This window comes from Elephas maximus, chromosome 17 (genome assembly GCF_024166365.1).
Source record: "Elephas maximus indicus isolate mEleMax1 chromosome 17, mEleMax1 primary haplotype, whole genome shotgun sequence".
In the NCBI taxonomy this organism is placed as follows: domain Eukaryota; kingdom Metazoa; phylum Chordata; class Mammalia; order Proboscidea; family Elephantidae; genus Elephas; species Elephas maximus.
In genome coordinates, this window is record NC_064835.1 from 11,021,356 (window position 1) to 11,041,184 (window position 19,829).

Sequence of the window (19,829 nt, forward strand, 5' to 3'; positions counted from 1 at the left end):
TCATGAACAGGCACTTCACCAAAGAAGACATTCAGACAGCTACCAGATACATAAGAAAATGCTCACAATCATTAGCCATTAGGGAAACGCAAATCAAAACTACAATGAGATACCATCTCACCGCAACAGGCTAGCATTAATCCAAAAAACAAAAAATAATAAATGTTGGAGAGGTTGTGGAGAGGCTGGAACAGTTACACACTGCTGGTGAGAATGTAAAATGGTACAACCACTTTGGAAATTGATTTGGTGCTTCCTTAAAAAGCTAGAAATAGAAGTACCATACGATCCAGCAATCCTACTCCTTGGAATATATCCTAGAGAAATGAGCCATCACACAAACAGATGTATGTACACCCATGTTCACTGCAGCACTGTTCACAATAGCAAAAAGATGTAAATAACCTAAGTGCCCATCAACGGATGAATGGATAAACGAATTATGGTATATTCACATGATGGAATACTACGCAACGATAAAGAACAACAATGAATCCTCAAAACATCTCATAACATGGATGAATCTGGAAGGCATTATGTTGAGTGAAATTAGTCAGCCACAAAAGGACAAATATGGTATGAGACCACTATTATAAGAACTCGAGAAAAGGTTTAAGCATAGAAGAAAACATTCTTTGATGGTTATGAGGGTGGGAAGGGAGGGGGAGGGGGATTCACTAACTAGATAAAATAGTAGATAAGAATTATCTTAGGTGAAGGGAAGGACAACACACAATACAAGGGATGTCAGCACCACTGGACTAACCCAAAAGCTAAGAAGTTTCCTGAACACAACCAAACACTCCAAGAGATAGTGTAGCAGGGGTGCGGGTCTGGGGACCATGGTTTCAAGGAACATCTAGCTCAATTGGCATAACAAAGTTTATTAAGAAAAAGTTCTGCATCCCATTTTGGTGAGTGGTGTCTAGGGTCTTAAAAGCTAGTGAGCGGCCATCTAAGATGTATCAATTGGTCCCAACCCACCTGGAGCAAAGGGGAATGAAGAACACCAAAGACACAAGGAAAATATTAGCCCAAGAGACAAAACAGGCCACATAAACCAGAGACTCCATCAGCCTGAGACTGGAAGAAGTAGGTGGTGCCTGGCTACCACCAATGACTGCCCTGACAGGGAACACAACAGAGTACCTGACGGAGCAAGAGAAAAGTGGGGTGCAGAACTCAAATTCTAGTGAAAAGACCAGACTTAATGGTCTGACTGAGACTGAAGGAACCCCGGAAGACATGGACTCTCTGTTAACCCAGAACTAAAACCATTCCCGAAGCCAAGTCTTCAGACAAAGAATAGACTGGACTATAAAACGTAAAATAATACTACTGAAACGTATGCTTCTTAGTTCAAGTAGATACACGAGACTAAACAGACAGCTTCTGTCTGGAGGCAAGATGAGAAGGCAGAAAGAGACAGGAGCTGGTTGAATGGACACAGGAAATCCAGGTAGAAAGGAGGAATGTGAGGTCACATTATAGGGATAGCAACTAGGGTCACATAACAATGTGTGTATAAACTTTTTATGAGAAACTAACTTGACCTATAAACTTTCACCTAAAACACACACACACACACACACACACACACACACACACACACACACAAAATTACCCATCCCTATAAAGAAAATGTTCTACATCTGACTACGGTGAGTTGCTTCCGGGGTCTTAAAAATTTGCGAGCGGCCATTTAAGATACATCTACTGGTCCCACCCTGGTTGGAGCAAAGGAGAATGAAGAAAACCAAAGACACAAGGGAAAGATTAGTCTAAATGACTAATGGACCACAACTTCCACCACACTGAGCCCCAAACAACTAGATGGTACCCGGTTACCACCACCAACTGCTCTGGCAGGGATCACAATAGAGGGTCGCAGACAGAGAAGGAGAAGAATATGGAACAAAATTCAAATTCACCAAAAAAAAAAAAAAAAAACCAGGCTTGCTGGTCTGACAGACTGGAGAAACCCCAAGAGCATGGCCTCCGGACACCCTTTTAACTCACTACTGAAGTCACTTCCGAGGCTCACCCTTCAGTCAAAGATCAGACAGGTCTTTAGGGCCAGTAGTAACACACATGAGGGATGTGCTTCGTAGTTCAATCATGTATACAAGACTAATGGGCACACCAGCCCCAAAGCAAAGACGAGACAGCAGGAAGGGACAGGAAAACTGGACAAATGGAAACAGGGAACCCCGAGTGGAGAAGGGGAGAGTGTTGCCACATCATGAGGTTGGCAACCAATATGTCACAAAGCAACTTGTATATTAACTGTTTAATGAGAAACTAATTTGCTCCGTAAACTTTCACCTAAAGCACAATTTAAAAAATTAATTAAAATGACTGATTCCTGTACCCTACCTCCAGAGGCTGATTAGTCTGCAACGTGGTCTGGTGAGGAAAATTTTTAAAAGATCTCCAGGTGATTCTAATGTGCAGCCAAGTTTGAGAAATACTGCTCTACACATAGACTTATTTTTCCCTCAAGTTTTATTTTGCCCGTTTTGTTTCTCTGAGTTCCTTTGTTCTGTTGGTTTTAGTCTCCACATTCCTTCAAATATCTGGTGATCTTTCCACATTCATATTTAAGGATAAGACACACATACACACACACACATACGGAACGAGACAACAGAAAGCTGATTGGAAGTACACAGACAGGCAGAGACCCGGACGTTAGCCTGAAGAATTCCTGTCAGTATCTATGGGTCTTCTCTCTTTGGCTGATCAGTTTCCTAGGAGAGGACTATTCCACCTTGAAAGTTTAAGCTTGGCAGGGGGCCAAGAGTCTCACCGCTCAGTCTTTATTTAACCCTATAAATATGGCCCCTGACTTCTAGGACTACCCACATGCAGAGCCCCGTTGGTTGAAAGGCTATCTTCTGCAGGAGTGAGGGGTGGGTGGGTGCGGGATGGGAGCGGTTCTGGATATCCACTCCCTACGCAAACCTCCAGTCAATTCTCCTGCTTTCAGTCCCATCGGACACACTTGCTATCAGAAGTATCTGGCACTTTCAATTCCTGACCCTTTCCAGGGCTCTACAGCATGAAATGACTTGCTTCTTACTGGCTTCCCTGGTCCCCTTCCCCATGGTCCCCACCCACCCAGCTCCACTAAATCCATTACCACTTGTCCATCTTCCAAAATTTTGTTGCTATCTGGTCTACTGTTATCTCTTTTCCTATTATCTGTCCTTGTGGTTGTTTCTTTTTTAATTCCTATAGTGTTCTTTTAGTGAGCTTCAAGGAGGGAGTGAAGATGTAAACACAAGTGTTCGATTTTTGTTTATTTGGAAGTGTAGCGAGGCAAGGATCACAGAGCAGGTGAGGGACACTTCAAGCCAGGAAAACAGCCTGCATAAAGGCTTAGTTCAAAGAGGAAACTCATGAGTCACGTGCGGCCCAGAAAACAGATCAGTTTTGCAGGAGCACAGTTCACACTGGAAAATGATGAAAAATGAGACTTTCAGGGTAGAATGTAAGTAGCCGAATGGAAAATCTGAAAGGCCAAGTTGGAAATTTATTCTTAGTAACATAATTAAAACCAAAATTTGTTGCCATCGTGTCAACTCCGACTCATAGCAACCCTGCTGGACAGAACATAACGGCCCGCGGGGTTTCCAAGGTGGATCCAAACTGCCAGCCTCTGGTCAGCAGCCAGCCTCTTAACCACTGCGCCACCGGGGCTCCAGTAACATAATTATCATATCTTAAATACTGTGGCACTTCATCATTTCAGGTATCTTTATCCACAGGAAAACCTACAAGGTAAATTAGCGCTTTCTAACTGTTTCATAGCTGGATTGTGTCACAGAACTTAACTGACTTTTCCTAGGGCCACCAAGCAAATGGCCAAGAGGGAGTAACTATGAATTGCTGAAAAGGAACGAAGAGCCCATGATGAAAGCTGTCTCCAAAGATGACCACTGACAGCTGGGGTGGGTGTGCTGCGTCAGGAGAGGCAGTGCCTTAACCATTAACTTAGGCATGCAGCCTTAGTGCCAAGTCTCAGCTCTAGCCAAGAAGGCAACCTGATTGTTCCCTGCAAAACCTAATGCAACCTTTGGGTTCCCATCACATTTTGCCTCCCTCCTTTCACAGTGAGTTAAATGTGAGCATTAATGGTACCCATCTGAGTGGAGCCCTGGGCTTGGTATGGTGTCAAAGTGAGGCCTGAGCTCAGGGATGTAGATGTTCCTGCTTCTCAAATTCAGGCATGACGGGAACATCACAGCTGGTTTAATACTTTGTAAGAAAACCCCTTCCCCTGCTGTCTACGTGTTTATTGTGTATATGTTAGGCTAACAGTATAGCATTTGAATGTAATTTTCCCCTCCGACCAATTCATGCCCTACTTCCCCCCCGTATCAGTACTTCGCTCCACTGTCCATTCCAGTTGCTTGCTCAAGCCAAAAAGCCTAGGAGTCATCCTTGCATTCTTCCCTTCCCTCCATCCCTAACACCCACTTCTGTAGGTTCTACTGCTGCTGGTTGTTTATCTGTTCTCTCTCAGTCCCACACCCTCCTTTCTATACTCTGTACAGCTGAGCTGGGAAGCCTAAAAACTATTTTCCAGATTCCCTTGCCAGCTGTTGGTTTCTGCCAGTGGGAGGCACTGGAAGATGAGAAGCTGGGAGAAAGGAAGTAGCAGTTGTGTGCAGCTGTTGTCGTGGGGTAAGGGACTGTGGCCTCCAGCCATTCAAGACCTGGCCACAGCAGCACCTCTTCTGTGTCCAGGACCAGCAGTGCATACCACCTCCATTCTCCCTTCTGCTCTTTCGCCCGTCAACACTTGTGCAACAGATTTCCTACAGTAAACACCCTTTGTTAGAAATAATCAGCGTGGTTTGATTTCTCGACTGCAGCTTGGCTGACAGAACCTCCAAAAAATTCCCCGAATCTGTCCCCTGCTATTACCACCCTACCCCAAGCCACTGTCATCTCGCACCTGATTGACTGCAATAGCCAGGCTCCTGGGGCCAAACCAGACAGGCCTGGAGCTAGACAAGGGAGGTAGCCTGTAAGGCAGGCAGCATTAACTGGTGAGAGACCTGTAGAAAAATTAAATTCTGGGAGAAAAATGATTGCCCCTCTACTGCCAACCTTGGAGAATTAGGGTTTGATTTTATTTTACAGAGTTGGTTTACTTAAATTGTTGTTCACTTAACGCCCATTACTAGGCCAAGTTCCTTGTCTCTGCTGTATGCTCAGTCAGCATTTTCTCTTTCATATTACAAAAGAGCTGGATAACCTGAAAACATTTTATTTATAAAATCTTTACCAACTAACATTAACAGTGAAAGAGAATAATTCCATCCCCATCCAAACAGAACATCTTTTAAGCTTTCCTCCCAAACTGAGCTCCTTACGATTCCAGAAATTCCAATTCTTCTAACTCAAATCCCTTCGGTGGTGAAGATGTGTAACAGCCAGGTGAAGGAAACCAGAGATGGGCAGAAGCCATTTAACAAACATCTATCTGCAGTGCTCTCTGGCAGAGGGTAGCAGGAAGTGCACTGTCCCTGTGTCAAGCGGAGACTCACAAGGAAGCCAGGTAGGCTGATATGATCTCTGGTTCACAGCTTGGATAATGGACCCAGCTCGGCCTTGAGACAGACTTGGGAGGTGTCTCAGCTGAAGGTTAATGTCTCTGCATCTCCAGCTTGGGAGGCAGAGTTGGATGGAGGGGTGAATGCTTTCTTGCCCTCAGCTAGAGCTTTAAAATGCTGTAAGGAAAGAGAAGAGGGAACACTGAATACGTGGGATGCGCTAGTTACTACACTGTGGCAAGAACTATCCTCTTCACAAGGCTTTAAAGGCCAATTTCCTCCCAATTCCACTTCTAAAACAATTTATTGATGTTGTCTTTGAAAAACAGCCAGAAATTTGCCCCACTTCCTTCAAAAATAATCCCTTTTATTTCCTTCCTGCTTCTGTTCATTAGGCCATTCGGTTCTCCTTTTAGAGTGAGTGTTCGCTGTGCATCCTTACCTCACCTCATCTAAGGCTCACATTTCTTCTACTTTCTCCTTCCTATGAAAGTTCCAACCTGCCTCCTTTGCTGCTCTCTTAATTATGGGCTACTGGAAGGGTAATGGTAACTGCGGACAGAGACATCCTCCATGCCAAATGCTGCAGGCTCAGAACAGCGGAGACTGCAGTGCTCCTCAGTACAGTTTAGGCCAATCCCTGATGCTAGTCTTACCTGTGAATTCTTGAATTCAGAGTAGAGGGAAAAGAGGAGGTGGAGGGACTGAATCCGACTCTTGTAGATAGGGATGTCTAGGATGGCTGAAATGAAAAGAACTTCCGTAAACAGGACCAAACTAAAATGGAAATTACGGGGCATTTCTGTTCAGGATAGCCAAACCCCTCCATGGAAGAGAAACTGTTTCATATTGATCTAACTTTTTCACTCATCCCAGATAGGATGAGGTCCTGTGACTTTGGGGGTTATATATCCAAGAAGGTAGTCACATAAGCCCAAAACCACCCCTAACTGCTGCCAGGTAGCAAAACTGGCTTAAAGGCTGTACCTCAAGACACTACCTTGTCAGAGTAAACAAGCCTTTTCAGAAGCCTGAAATGTATTTATCCGGAGACAGGGATGGAGGGTAGAAGGTGAAGCGGGGAGATGGAGGTGCTCACCACAGATCATGTCAATGTACTCTGGCAGGCTACAACCAATCTCTGCAGTGGGCAGGCTCACCTGGAAGGAACACAGGATGGGCCAAAATCAAAAGGCTGACGTTTCAGCGCCCCACAGGACCATTCTCTCCTTCTGAAGGAAAAGGACTCCTAACATAGGACAGAAGCCCTAGTGGCGCAGTGGTTAAGGGATCATCTGCTAACGAAAAGGTCAGCAGTTTGAATCCGCCTGCTGCTCCTTGGAAACCCTATGGAGCAGTTCAACTCTGTCCTATAGGGTTGCTGTGAGTCAGAACCGACTTGATGGCAACGGGTTTATTTTCTTGGTTTAGCATAGGACATGTTGTTTTTTTTGGTTTTTTTCTCTTTTTTTCCTGATCAGTAAAATGGAGTTGGTCACATTCATTAACTGCCTAAGTAGCAGATACTCTATTAGAGCCAAAAGATTTTATAAGTAAAACAGTCTGCCACGCTGTCTTCCTGTGTGGATTTGTGAAGAAGAAAATGGTCCCAGGTTATGACCAAGTATTTACAGTTACTTGGTGTTATAATGCCTGATGGTACCTGGGTACCATAGGAACAGAGAAAATGTACATGACATATCACTCAGGGGACAGGCTCTGGCCCTAAAAAATCATGTTGGAAGTTTAAAAACCACTGACTTCTTAAAAAATTTTTCTCCTTTTTGAAAACGAGTGTGTATAGCTCTGCCATTGGCTTTGTTCATTTAACAACATGCCACTGACATTTCTCCATACCAGAGCATATTTCCCTCTTCCGGAGGCCATGTTGTATTCCACTGTATGGTACTTCCCTGAATGGATGTATTACCATCTCCTAATCGGGTATGTGTCCTCAGGTATAGCTTTAAAATGCTGTGAGGAAAAAGGCTATTTCTAAATTTTTTGCTTTTACAAACAATTCCTCAATATACATGTAAAAAAAAAAAAATCCCTATCTTTATGGAGTGTACATTTTAGTAGGGGGAGAAACAAAAAGAAAATAAGTGAAGTACACAGTATGTCAGGAGGTAAGTGCTACGGAGAAAACACAGAAAAAGAGGATGGGAAGTGTGGGAGGGGCCATCTAGCAAGTTTGAACGTGACGGTCAGGAAAGGCCTGTGAACGAGCTGTGCTCAGTTTTGTCGCTGATATTTAAGAGCTCTTTGCACGGATATGTCTGTTATATCTCAGTCTGTCATTCTGTGAACTTGGTTTATAGTCTTTGTTTCTAGTGTCTGTTGGTACTCAGAATTCATTTTTAGGAGTCTACACTACCACACATTCCCCTTTGTGGCTTTTAAGATTCTTATTACGCTAGAAAATACCTAACCATTCTGACAATATAAATATTTCTCCTACATTTTCTTTTCTTTTTTTTAATCCTGAGTGATTTTTTGAGGTATAATTTACATACAGTAAAATGCAACTTGATGAATTTTAACAAATATATACACCCATTTCACCATCATCCACATCAAGATAATCTTTCTATCACCCTAGAAAAGTCCCTGTGCCTCCTCCTCTCACCCCCCAGAGATGCATATGTATTTTTCAAAACTGTCCTTCAGCCCTACGGGGGTCTCTCTTCTTCCCCTCACTTAAAAACCTTTTTTTTTTTTTTTACTTTCTTGTTTTTCCCGTTTATTTATGTACAGTTTATTTTACTTTTTGTTGTTATTGTTGAGAATATACACAGCAGAACATACACCACCAGTTCAACGACTTCTATGTGGTACAGTTCAGTGACAGTGATCAGATTCTTCAAGTTGTGCAACCATTCTCACTCTTCTTTTCGGAGTTGTTCCTTCCCCCATAAACATACACTTACTGCCCCCTAATCTTCCTTTCTGATCTTTTGAGCTGCTGTTGTCCATTTGATCCCATACAGATACATCTTAAAAGAGTACAATGCTCAAGGCAGACATTCTTTACTGGTTGAGCTAAACTACTGTTTGGTTTTAAGAAGACTTCAGGGGATATATCTGGCTTAAGGTTTAAAGGTTATCTTAGGGCAGTAGTTTTGGAGGTTCATCCAGCCTCCATGGCTCCAGAAAGCCTGGATTACATGGGAATTTGAAATTCTGTTCTACATTTTCTCCCTTTTGATCAGGATTCTTCTACAGACTCTTGGATCAGTGTTCAATAATGGTAGCCAAGTACCATACAGCTCTGGTCTCATGGCAAAGGAGGCAGTTGTTCATGGAGGCAGTTAGCCACACAAACCATTTTCCCTTCCCATTCCTGACTCTCCTTCTTCTGTTGCTCCAGGCAAATAGAAATCAATTGTTGTGCCCTGGATGGCAGTTTGCAAATTTTTAAGACCCTAGATACTACACAGTGAACTAGGAGCTAGAATAGAAGCATCAACCGTGTTGTTGGACCAGTTTTCTTTTAGATTATCTTAAAGTATTTATATAGCTTTTTTTTTTTCACTTTAACTCCTTAATTCATTTGGAATTCATTTATCTATATGGTTAACACATATAATTTTTAAATTAAATTTAAATTAAAACATAGTTTAATTTTTTTTTCAAATGAATAGCTTAATCACTTAAAATGTTACCCTTCTTATACACCAAATTTCCATATACACATGGGTTTGTTTCCAGATTACTATGTGTCACTTAACTATTTGTCTCTTGCTATGCTAGTACATTACTGATTTATTTATTACAAATTTATGTTTCTGATGTCTGACAGGACAAATCCTTCATTTTTCTCTTTTCTAAATTTTCATGATTAGTCTTGAAAATTAATTCTCTAAGAAAAACTTTATTATCAATCTGTCAATTTCAAAAAGTGAAAATTCTGATTGAAGTAGTATATAGTAAATTGGGGAGGACTGACAGCTTTTTAAGACTGAATCCGCCCATTCAGTAACATGATTTGGCTCCTAATTCATTCAAATCTTGTTTTATAACCTTCAGTAGAGTTTTACAATTTGTTTTCAAAAAACTCTTACCAACTTCTTATTAAATTTATTCCTGGGTATTTTTAAATATTTGGGGTAATTATGAAAGGGATATCAGCTTCTTAAAATTACATAAACACCTCCTGTGAAGAAGGTGGAGCCTAAAATAGTAATACAGGAGTTATACGTGTTCATCAAAAGACATTTGTTAGAGGGTCTTAAAAGCTTGACAGCAGTCGTCTTAAATACAACTATTGATTTCTATTCATCCGGAGCAAAAGAAAATCCAAGAATCAGAGAAGGAACTGGACTACAGGGCTGTCTACATGAACAACAGCTTCCTCTACCTAGAGATCAGAAGACTAGAGGGTACTTGGCTACCACTACCAAATGTTCTGATTAGGGTCACAATAGATGGATCCTGATAGGAAGGGGGAAAAATGTGGAATGGAACTTCAAATTCTCAAAGAATCCAGACTTATTAGATCCATTGAGACTGGGGGAATCCCAAGACTACTGCCCTGAGAAACCCTTTAAACTCTGAACCAAAACTATCCCCAGAAGTCACCTATATATTAAATAGCAGGTTAGCTCAAAAGGTAAAGAATTTCACTCTTGAGAACTGTGCTGTTTTAAAAGATTATCTATATGAGACCAAATGGATGGCAGTTATCCTAAAGTACAGATGAGAAGTTTGGGGCAGGGGCAGGGATTGGGACTAAATTAATGGGAGTGGAACAACCAAAGCAGAAATAATGAGAATGTTGACACAAACTGAACAATATAACCAATGTCAATAAACGTTATGTATAGAAATTGCCGAATGGGTACCTGTTTTGCTGTGTATACCTTCACCAAAAATACAAAAAAAAAAAAAAAAAAGACGCGTTAGAAAGTTCATAGCAGCATTATTTGTAAAAAAAATATATATATATACTATGAAGTAATCATAACAAGAACAAGAACCACACAAGACAATACGGAAGAATCTTCCATAATGTGAGGAAAACTAAAAAAGATATGAGAGAGCCTATTCTGTATGATTGGGTTTAGATAAAGTACAAAAACAGGCAAAACTAATGTATGCTGTTAGAAATCAGGACAGCGGTTAGCAGTGGGAGCGCAAGAAGGCTGCTAGGGTGCTAGCAACATATTATTTCTTGACCTGACGTGCTGGTTACACAATTATGTTCAGCTGGTGAAAACCAACTGAGCTATAGATTTATGATATGGGTATTTTTCTGATTGTATATTATACTTCAATTTAAAAGATAATAAGAAGGAGCCTTGATAGCACAATGGCTAAGCACTCAGCTGCTAACCAAAAGGTTGGTAGTTTGAACCCACCAGCCACTCTGCAGAAGAAAAGACCTAGAGATCTACTTCCGTAAAGATTTCAGCCTAGGAAACCCTGTGGGGCAATTCTACTCTGTCCTATAGGGTCGCACTGAGTCCACATCAGCTCGACAACAAACAACAAAGGAAGAGAAAGGACATTGGACCCTAGAGTGAATGCCACAATTTCTTAGCTCCTGTTTTCCACTCACCTTGCCCAAAAGCTCTTCAAACTCTGGGGACCATTCCTGCATCAGTGTATCAATATCGGGCATAGGCCTAAAAGTATAGAAGTGAATATGAAAAAGAACACAGATTGATGACATTGGTAATCTCTGGGTAAGGCTATTCTAGGCTAAAGGAGAGGCTCTCCATCTGGGATATTAGAATTTCAGGAGAACCTAGGCTGGGGCAAACTAAACTTTCTCAGGGCCTAGGGTTTACAGGAGCTGGCTCAGAGGTGATAATAGATAAACCACAATCTTTATATTTGCAATCTGAGTCTATAACCGCTAGGTCCCACAGGACCTCAGGTTGATGAAATATGACCCCAGCCTTTGGGTCTCTTCTCAGAAGCAGTGGGTTCACAGGTGTTGAAAGGCAGTGAGTTACTTTGCAGAGGAATGTGGCATTTCTTACCTGGTATAGTGCACAGTCGCAGGGGGTTTAGAACGGTGTAACTCAGAGATGCTCTCAATCCATGTGTCAATGGCTTTGGGATTTTTTTCTGCATCTTCCAGGCTCTTTACTTTCATATGTTGCTAGAAAAATAAGGGGAAAGCCTGCCTGGCAGTGCCAAAGTGGCTCTCTTGTTTTTACAGAGTGGCTCATCAAATCTGCTGCTATTGTATACACGAGGTAGCTGGTGAAGAGGGAAGCCTGACAGCAACCAAATGAAGGTTATAGGAAACCTTGATAAAATTCGCTAGAGCCACAGCATTGGGGCAGGCCAACAGGGCTGGACTGACCACTATGAGATACTACTTCACACCCACTTAGGACGGCTATAATCCAAAAGACAGACAATAACAAGTACTGGCAAGTATGTGGAGAAACGGAAACTCTCACTCGCTGCTGATGGTTTTGTAAAATGGTGCAGCCACTTTGGAAAACAATTAGGCAATTCCTCAAAATGTTAAGCACGGAGTTACCATATGGTCCAGCAATTCCACTCATGTATATATGTATATATGTATATATATATATATCCAAGAGAAATAAAAATACATGCCCACACAAACGCTGGTACATGACTGTTCACAGCAACATTATTAATAGAAGTGGAAACAACTGGTGAATGGACAAAATGTGGTATATCCATACAGTGGAATATTACTTAGATATAAGAAGGAATGAAGTCATTACGGGAATTAGAATGGGAAATGGATAGTAACTAATGGGTACGGGGTTTCTTTTGGAGCACTGAAAATGTTCTTAAGTTAGATAGTAGTAATAGTCGCACAGCTCTGAGTATACTAAAAACCACCAAATTGTACATTTTAAAACGGTGAGTTTTAATTAAAGCTGTGCGTCCACGGAGTTGCCACTCAGATGGACTAGGAGAATAGCTCGCCTAAAGCCGAGGGAGCAGAGTTGCTGTCCCAGTGGGCCTAGAAGGTAGAGTTGAAGCCCAGGGCCAAGGCGCCTCCACTTGGAATCCGAAGAGTGTGGCCAATACCTAGAGCCTGGAGGGCAGGGCCATTGTGTAAGTTGTTTCAGAGAACAGAGAATTATTTTCAAAGCTTTGAGGACTAATGTAGTGTGTTCTGCTGACTTGCTTGGTGCCTGTTATGCCTTCCTTCCCTTCAGTTTCTCCCATTCGTAACGGAAACTTCTGGCTTGTGCCTGTTCTGCCATTGTACCTTTGGAAGCAGATAACTTGTATTTTAAATTTCACAGATGAAGAGGAATTTCTGGATTCTGGACTTGGAGTTAAGACTTTTGCTATGACATGATGGGCTGAATATGTTTTGCATCTTGCAAAGATATGATTTTTTGGGGGGCCAAGAAGTAGAATGTCATGGATTGAATTATGTTCCCCCCAAAAATGTGTGTATCAACTCGATTAGGCCATGATTCCCAATATTGTGTGGTTGTCCTCCACTTTGATTGTAATTTTATGTTAAGAAGATTAGGGTAGGTAACACCACCCTTACTCAGGTCACCCCCCTGATCCAATGTAAAGGGAGTTTCCCTGGGGTGTGGCCTGTACCAACTTTTCTCTCTTAAGAGATAAAAAAGAAGCAAGCAGAGAGTTGGGGACCTCATACCACCAAGAATACAGCACCAGGAGCACAGCACATCCTTTGGACCCGGGGTCCCCGCACCTGAGAAGCTCCTTGACAATGGGAAACTTGATGACAATTGAGGACAAGGACCTTCCTCTGGAGCCGACAGAGAGATAAAGCCTACCCCTGGAGCTGACGCTCTGAATTTGGACTTTTAGCCTACTTTACTGTGAGAAAATAAACTTCCCTTTGTTGAAGCCATCCACTTGTAGTATTTCTGTTATGGCAGCACTAGATAACTAAGACACTGTTACAAAAAATAGGATGGGACTGAAACCATAAAAAAAAAAAACATAGTTGTGGTTAAGCTGACCCTTACTTATGGCAACCTCATGTGTGTCAGAACAGAACTGTGCTCCACAGAGTTCTCAACGGCTCATTTTTCAGAAACAGATCACCAAGACTTTCTTCTGAGGTGTCTCTGGGTAGACTCCAACCTTTTGGAGCATGTTAATCGTTTGCACCAAAAAATAGGACTGGACCTAAACTATAGCGATCCCTTTTGATGGACAGTAAGTCAACTTTAGAAATGCCAGTAAGGCCCCCGCTCTCAGCTCACTCCAGTTGGGACCTGTACTAGGCTAGTATCTTACCGAGATGTTGTGCTGTTTGGAATTCTCTGTTAACCAGAGCGAGAGCACTGTAGGGTCCGACTGCTTTGTAGAAGGCTCGTCCAATACCAACAGGCCAAGGTTGTCAGGCTTTCCATCAGGACGTGGGACCTGGTAAAGGGAAAGGTAAGAAATCAGAGAGAAAAATGGGAGGGACATAATAGGGATATACTTACTAGTTCAAATAAGGTGAAGAGGAAGGACAGTTCTGGCTCATTACCAGTAGTATTAAAGAGTATGCTTGTAAATCATGCTGTATAAATACTATCTAGAAAAAAAAAAGTCATATATAAGACACTAAATATAAGGCTGAAGTAATAGAAAATTAAGGGGCAAATACATGACAAATGTTTAATATAATGAGGTAATTTAGTACTATCTAAGAGCAATGAGTACAATTTAGGGTAGAGATCAAGGTTAAGAATGAAGTGAATGAAATGAAGAATACATATCTAAGTAGCTAATTCAAGTCAAGGAAGTTACTGGAATCGTTAGGGTAACAGAGAGGTCAGAAGAAACACCTAAGGAGTCATTTTTTTTAGGACATACTGACTGTACCTTTAAGAATGCATCAATATCCCCAACAGCTGGGATAAAATCAGGAATGAAAGGTTTCAGTTTGTGGTCCAGGTCAATCAACTGAGGTGTGTACCTACGATATTGCCAAGGGAAGGTGGAGGCAAACATTCAGAGACAATTATTTTATTATTCAGGCTAAAAAAAATCTAAGGAGAAGGCCCTACCTCAGACTAGAAGGTAGGAGAATTTTGGGACAAGGTGGAGTGGGGAGGGTACGAGGGGAGGCTCTCGTCACTTACCTACTGATGTACTGGAAGAGCTCCTTAATCTCCGCAGAAACTGGCAAGTGCTCATAATCTGCAGGATCATAGGCCCTGAGAAAGGAAATACCATTTAGGGTTGCCAGACAATGAGCCAACATTGCAGGGTCCTGGTTTGGCCCATGTGTTACTCTAACCTCAGGGCACATGACCCTGAACCTAGCTTCTGCCTCCTTCCCAATCTACCTTTTTTGGGGGATTTGCAAAGCAACTTTAAAGCAAATTATAATTAACTCTGTTGTATCTGACAATGAAGAAGAGAGCTGAGGAAAATCCAAAACATGACTTTGTCTTTAAAATGCAGCATAAATGGTTTTCCCTTTTTGTGAATGAAAGAGATGAAGACAGAAGGTGGAATAAGAGATTTACATTTTTAATACAGAAACAGTTTGCCCTGAGGAAAAAAATAGTTTTTACAAAAATGTTTTTTAACAGTGTTATTTATAATAGTAAAAAATTGGAACAACTAAAATATCCAACATTTGGGGGATGGTTAGATGTGCCAAACTGAATACTACAGTTATTAAAAATTAATTGTAAATTATGTTGATACATGAAAAGGCATATTCTGCTGTAAAAAACAGTAGAACACGTAAGATTAATTACAATTGAGTAAGATGTAATGAACATTGGCAAAGTATTTCAGTGACCTGGAGGGTTATTAATAAGGTTCTTTCGGGTGTGTTGCTTAACAAAAAAATTAATTAATGATTTAAAATTTATGTGTCCCTAGCATGTAACTTAGGGAAGTAGGATATGATCATCAAGTAAGTTGGGAAGGATGGGAAGTCAGTCCGGAGGTTAAATATTTGCCTAATTTATTTCATGCCTACCCACAGGTGGCTAATACAAAGGTAACTTTTTTTTTTTATTTATCAAACTGCTTTATTTACTAAACGATGCACGCACATGATACAAAATAAAAGGTATGAAAAGTATACAGCGAAAGCCTAAGTCTCCCTCCCACCTCTGTCCCCTTGCCACCAAGTTCTCCTCCCCAAAGGTTACCCACTGTTATTAGTTTCTAGCGTATCCTTCCAGAGATTGTCTATGCAATTTTAACATGCCACAAACACTGTTCTATACTTTTTTAAAAATGTCACAATATCTCTTAGAGATTGTTCTTTACCAATGCATAAAAAGCTGCCTCAGACTTTTTAATGACTGGAAAGAATCTGCTGATTGGCTATCAGTCACTGCATTTTAAATGGTTGGGCCTTAGAGTCCATTTCGTTAAAGAGCTGGGTTGTGAGTAATCTACCACCAGGGCTGGAACAGGGTGAAATTTTTAAGCCTCATTCAGGAACATTTTGCCTCAATGGGAGGCTCCTCAAGCACCTCTTCTCTACCTGTCCAAAAAGGATCTGAGCCTAAAATAGAAATGCTTGTGTGCATGTATGTTGTTTTCCTGGCTACACAGAAATGCTTTGTATATACATAAATTTATTTTCTCTTTCCCAGAATGTGAGCTCCTTGAAGGCACTGACCATCTTTTAGATTTACTCAGCAAAACCTCATGCAATCCCTTAGCTCACACACGTTTTAGATGGCGCAAGGACATTATAGGACTCAATGAGGCAGTGGAATCAGAAAGGAATGAGAACTCATGCTGTGTTTCTAAGACAACTGAAAATTCTGAAGAAGACCAAAAGAGAGGCTAGAATTTTGCTTTTAACTGATACCCTCTCAGCCCAGCGTTTTAAAGGAAGCATTTTCCCCCTCGGCTTGGGTGTCCTTGGCAGGGAGTCTTTCCTCACCCTTCCAGAGGGGCTCCATGCTCTTCATCATCATCATCAGAATCCGAATCAGTTTCAGATGAGTCATCGTCGTCATCATCATCATCATCATCATTTTCACTAAAGCCTCGCTGAGCTGTCAACTGTGAAGTCTTCTTCTCCTGAGATAGGGCAGGGAAGGTAAAGAAAAGTCACATAAAGAGAACTTCAAGAGTACCCTACCTAGCTCCCTCCTGTTGTGCTAACCAATATCCCAACACCTGGCACCAAATCACCAGAAAGACCAGGTGGCACTCCCCAGAAGGGCCCTGAGAGCCTTCTTCTGCTCCTGCTTAACGACAAACTGGGCTCCCACTTTCTATAACCATATTCTATTTATTTCCTTGAGGCTTGCATATAAAGTCTCTGATTTATATCTATGGTACCTATCACTTAGGAGTGCCTGAGAGTTCTGCATAAACCATCTAGTCAGCTTCAACCCTAAAACTTAGGGACTTCTGAGGTGGAGGATGGCAACTCTAATTATTCTGGGAGGAAACAAGAGATGAAGCAGGAAAGACAAATTTTAGAGGATCTTAATATTAATAAAGATCATAGGGAGAAAGTATTTATTTAATTTACAAGACAGCCTAGAATAAGCTGCTTGTAGCTATGAGAAGAAAAAAAAAATCATAATCAAGGCTGTGCCTGAATTCTGACCAGCAGCTCCAGAGACTGCGGGTTTTCCATCAGTGGTGTTTCTCTCCAAACAGTATCCGACCTATTCATATTTCCCTTCTCTTCCCCCATAAATACTGTGACTATACATTCCATCTCAAATGAGAGACTATTTTGCTCTTGGCATTACAACCTACATTTCTGAGCTTCTGACTCTCTACATACCATTCCACCCTCTCAAGTCCATGAGAAGAGGCCTGGTGGTCCTTGGGGCTTGCAGAGGCAGTTGGAATAGGGTTCATGTCTTTGCCCCTGTGGCCTGGAGCCTGTGGCATGCCCTCCCTTAGGACCTGAAGGATGATCAATTGGTCCCCTTTAAAAGTAGATCTTGAAAGCTTGGTTTTCATATGCCATATGGCTTATATTGAGGTTAACAGATATTTGGTTCCAGTTTTTAAAAATAATTTAATTTTTTTTTTATTTGGTTGTTTTTTTATGGTAAAGCAGCTACTGGCACATAAAATTGTGACACGTTACAGGACATCAAAAACTGCTTTTGGCCACATTTTCTTCTAAAAATAACATATATTATACATAGATAAAAATATATTCTAACTAACCTGTAATGTGTATGACAGATAATGGCACATAGTTGTAGAATTTATTCAGTGACTATGTTTCTGGTTTTATGCCTTACTGGCATACAATTGATAAGAAACTACTATAACTTCTTTCTCAATTCAAAATTTGCTAAAATTATCCTTGGTCACTTGGGAAGCAGTTTTGGCAAGAAGGGCTTTTCAGAGTATTGATTGTTAAATTACTCAAAAATAGATCCTTACTGCTGATTCTGAGCACATTTTAACTGGAAAGATTAAATGTGTCTTGAATATTGGTCAAGGCATAATGAAGACTAGAAGAAAAGAATTTCGGACAGATAAACAAAATTAGGTGGTCAATTTAGTAAAACTGTTCACTTTTCTTTTGTCTGCTTCTTCAAAGTAGTGCTTTACAAAACCCATGATATAAAGGGAGAAGATTTTATATACCACAAATGAATGTCTAGAAAAGTTACCTTTCGTGTAAGATGTTAAAAACCATATAAACTTACCACTGCATCAACAATACTAAAAATAAAAACCCCAAATACAAGAAATACTGAAACCAAATCTTAATGGCCCTATTTTCTTCCCCCTATACTTCCATTTTAAAGTAAAATAGCATGCTAGTCGTGGGGTAGGATCACCTTACAACGTTACCTTTTAATGAAACCTGTCTATATCACTACAGCTTTCTGCATTACTTCAAATATTCTTCACCTTAGTTCCAAAGCTCCTGTTCTGGAGGGACAATTAAAATATAACCATCGGCTCATGAGCTAAGGCTGGACACAAATGTTGTAAGCAGAATACATGTGCAACACTAAGGTCCTATCTGGCCAGAGTTATAGGTAATTCTGCATCTTTCTTTCAGAATCAAAGTGATTCTCTAGGTTCATAGAAAAACAAAGGGACATCTGGGTCTTAAGACTTTAAAAAAATTAAAATCTCTTTCACGAAATACTGGCAGCATCACAAGTGTTAACAATGAAAAAATGCCTAAACCGATAATTCCAAACTTACACTATTCTAAGAATTAGCTGGAGTTGCTTGTTAAAGATGTAAATCTTCAGGCTTCTACCTACCAGATTCTGACTCAGCAGTTTTGGGTGGGAACTGAAAATCTGTTTTCTTTTTTTTAAATAAGTACCCCACTTGATTCTTGTGATTAGTAAAGTCTGTGAAACGCTGGCCTACATAATATGAAATTCCTCACCCAAAAGTCAGCTCTAATGGTAGGCTCTATTCCTGAAGGAAGAGTGAGAATCTTAAGGCTTTTTGCCCTGATTCCTATGAGCTCAAAGATACTGAACTACTGGAGGTAAGTGTTCAGGAAATGTTTACTGCTGAACTGGTGTATCTCAAACTAACTACTAAAAACTCAAAGCAAGAATTCCACAAGAAGTCGTGGGTTATACCGCACCTTGTTATTTTCCTCTTCATACTCGTCACTGCTGTTATCGGCCATAGTCTTGTTAGGAAGATGGGCAGAATGAGGAGGTCCTTAGAAGAAAATTTTCCCTTTAAGGTTATTGTTAAAGTGGTTTTTAAAGACAAGTATTTTTATTTTATGATATTTTATGCTCTATTTTATGCAGAAACAGAATTCATAAGAACATTTAGCTAAAGGACAGGAGACTCAGTTCTAATCATGGTTCTGTCAATCCAATCCAAGATATACTTACTCAGCATTTACTATGCTCAAGGCATTGCGTGAGACATTATACCAACCAATTATCTGCCATTACATAAAAAACATAAACTCTGCCTTTCATTTACACATTGGAAACATGAAGTCAATAACTAGTAAAGGGAAACGTGTGCTGGATTTAAAACTAGAAGATTGGGTTTAAAGGGCAGCTCAATCACTTGGACAAAATAACTTAAGCTCTCTGAGTCTCAGTATTCCCACCTCTAAAATGGGGTCAAGCGTATGTACCACCCAGGACTTATGATTCAATGAAAAAACATATGTGGAAGGAATGGACCTAAAAAAAAACCAACTTGCTGCTGTCAAGTCGATTCCCACTCATAGCGACCCTATAGGACAGAGTAGAACTGCCCCATAGAGTCTCCAAGGAGCAGGTGCTAGATTCAAACTGCTGACCTTCTGGTTAGCAGCCAAGTGCCTGGCAAATAACAGTTAGTCACAAATTTGAATCTAAATCAGTGTCCATAAAACAAGAG

The 19,829-nt window shown here is 40.9% G+C and overlaps 1 protein-coding gene across 4 annotated transcripts in view; it reads right to left on the reverse strand.

Moving 5' to 3' along the window:
• Nucleotides 1-19,829, reverse strand: part of IFT46 (intraflagellar transport 46) — a 32,317-nt gene that overhangs the window by 10,171 nt on the left and 2,317 nt on the right. Inside the window, exons 3-12 of one of the 4 annotated variants that reach the window (XM_049857061.1) lie at nt 19,066-19,145; nt 16,408-16,547; nt 14,630-14,704; nt 14,370-14,463; nt 13,794-13,922; nt 11,552-11,673; nt 11,125-11,191; nt 6,664-6,724; nt 6,221-6,306; nt 3,156-3,455 (exon numbers count right to left, since the gene is read on the reverse strand). In XM_049857061.1, coding sequence (XP_049713018.1) covers nt 3,387-3,455; nt 6,221-6,306; nt 6,664-6,724; nt 11,125-11,191; nt 11,552-11,673; nt 13,794-13,922; nt 14,370-14,463; nt 14,630-14,704; nt 16,408-16,547; nt 19,066-19,110 — 888 coding nt within the window. In that variant the 5' untranslated portion in view covers nt 19,111-19,145 and the 3' untranslated portion in view covers nt 3,156-3,386. The other 3 variants (XM_049857060.1, XM_049857062.1, XM_049857059.1) reach the window with 3 other exon arrangements.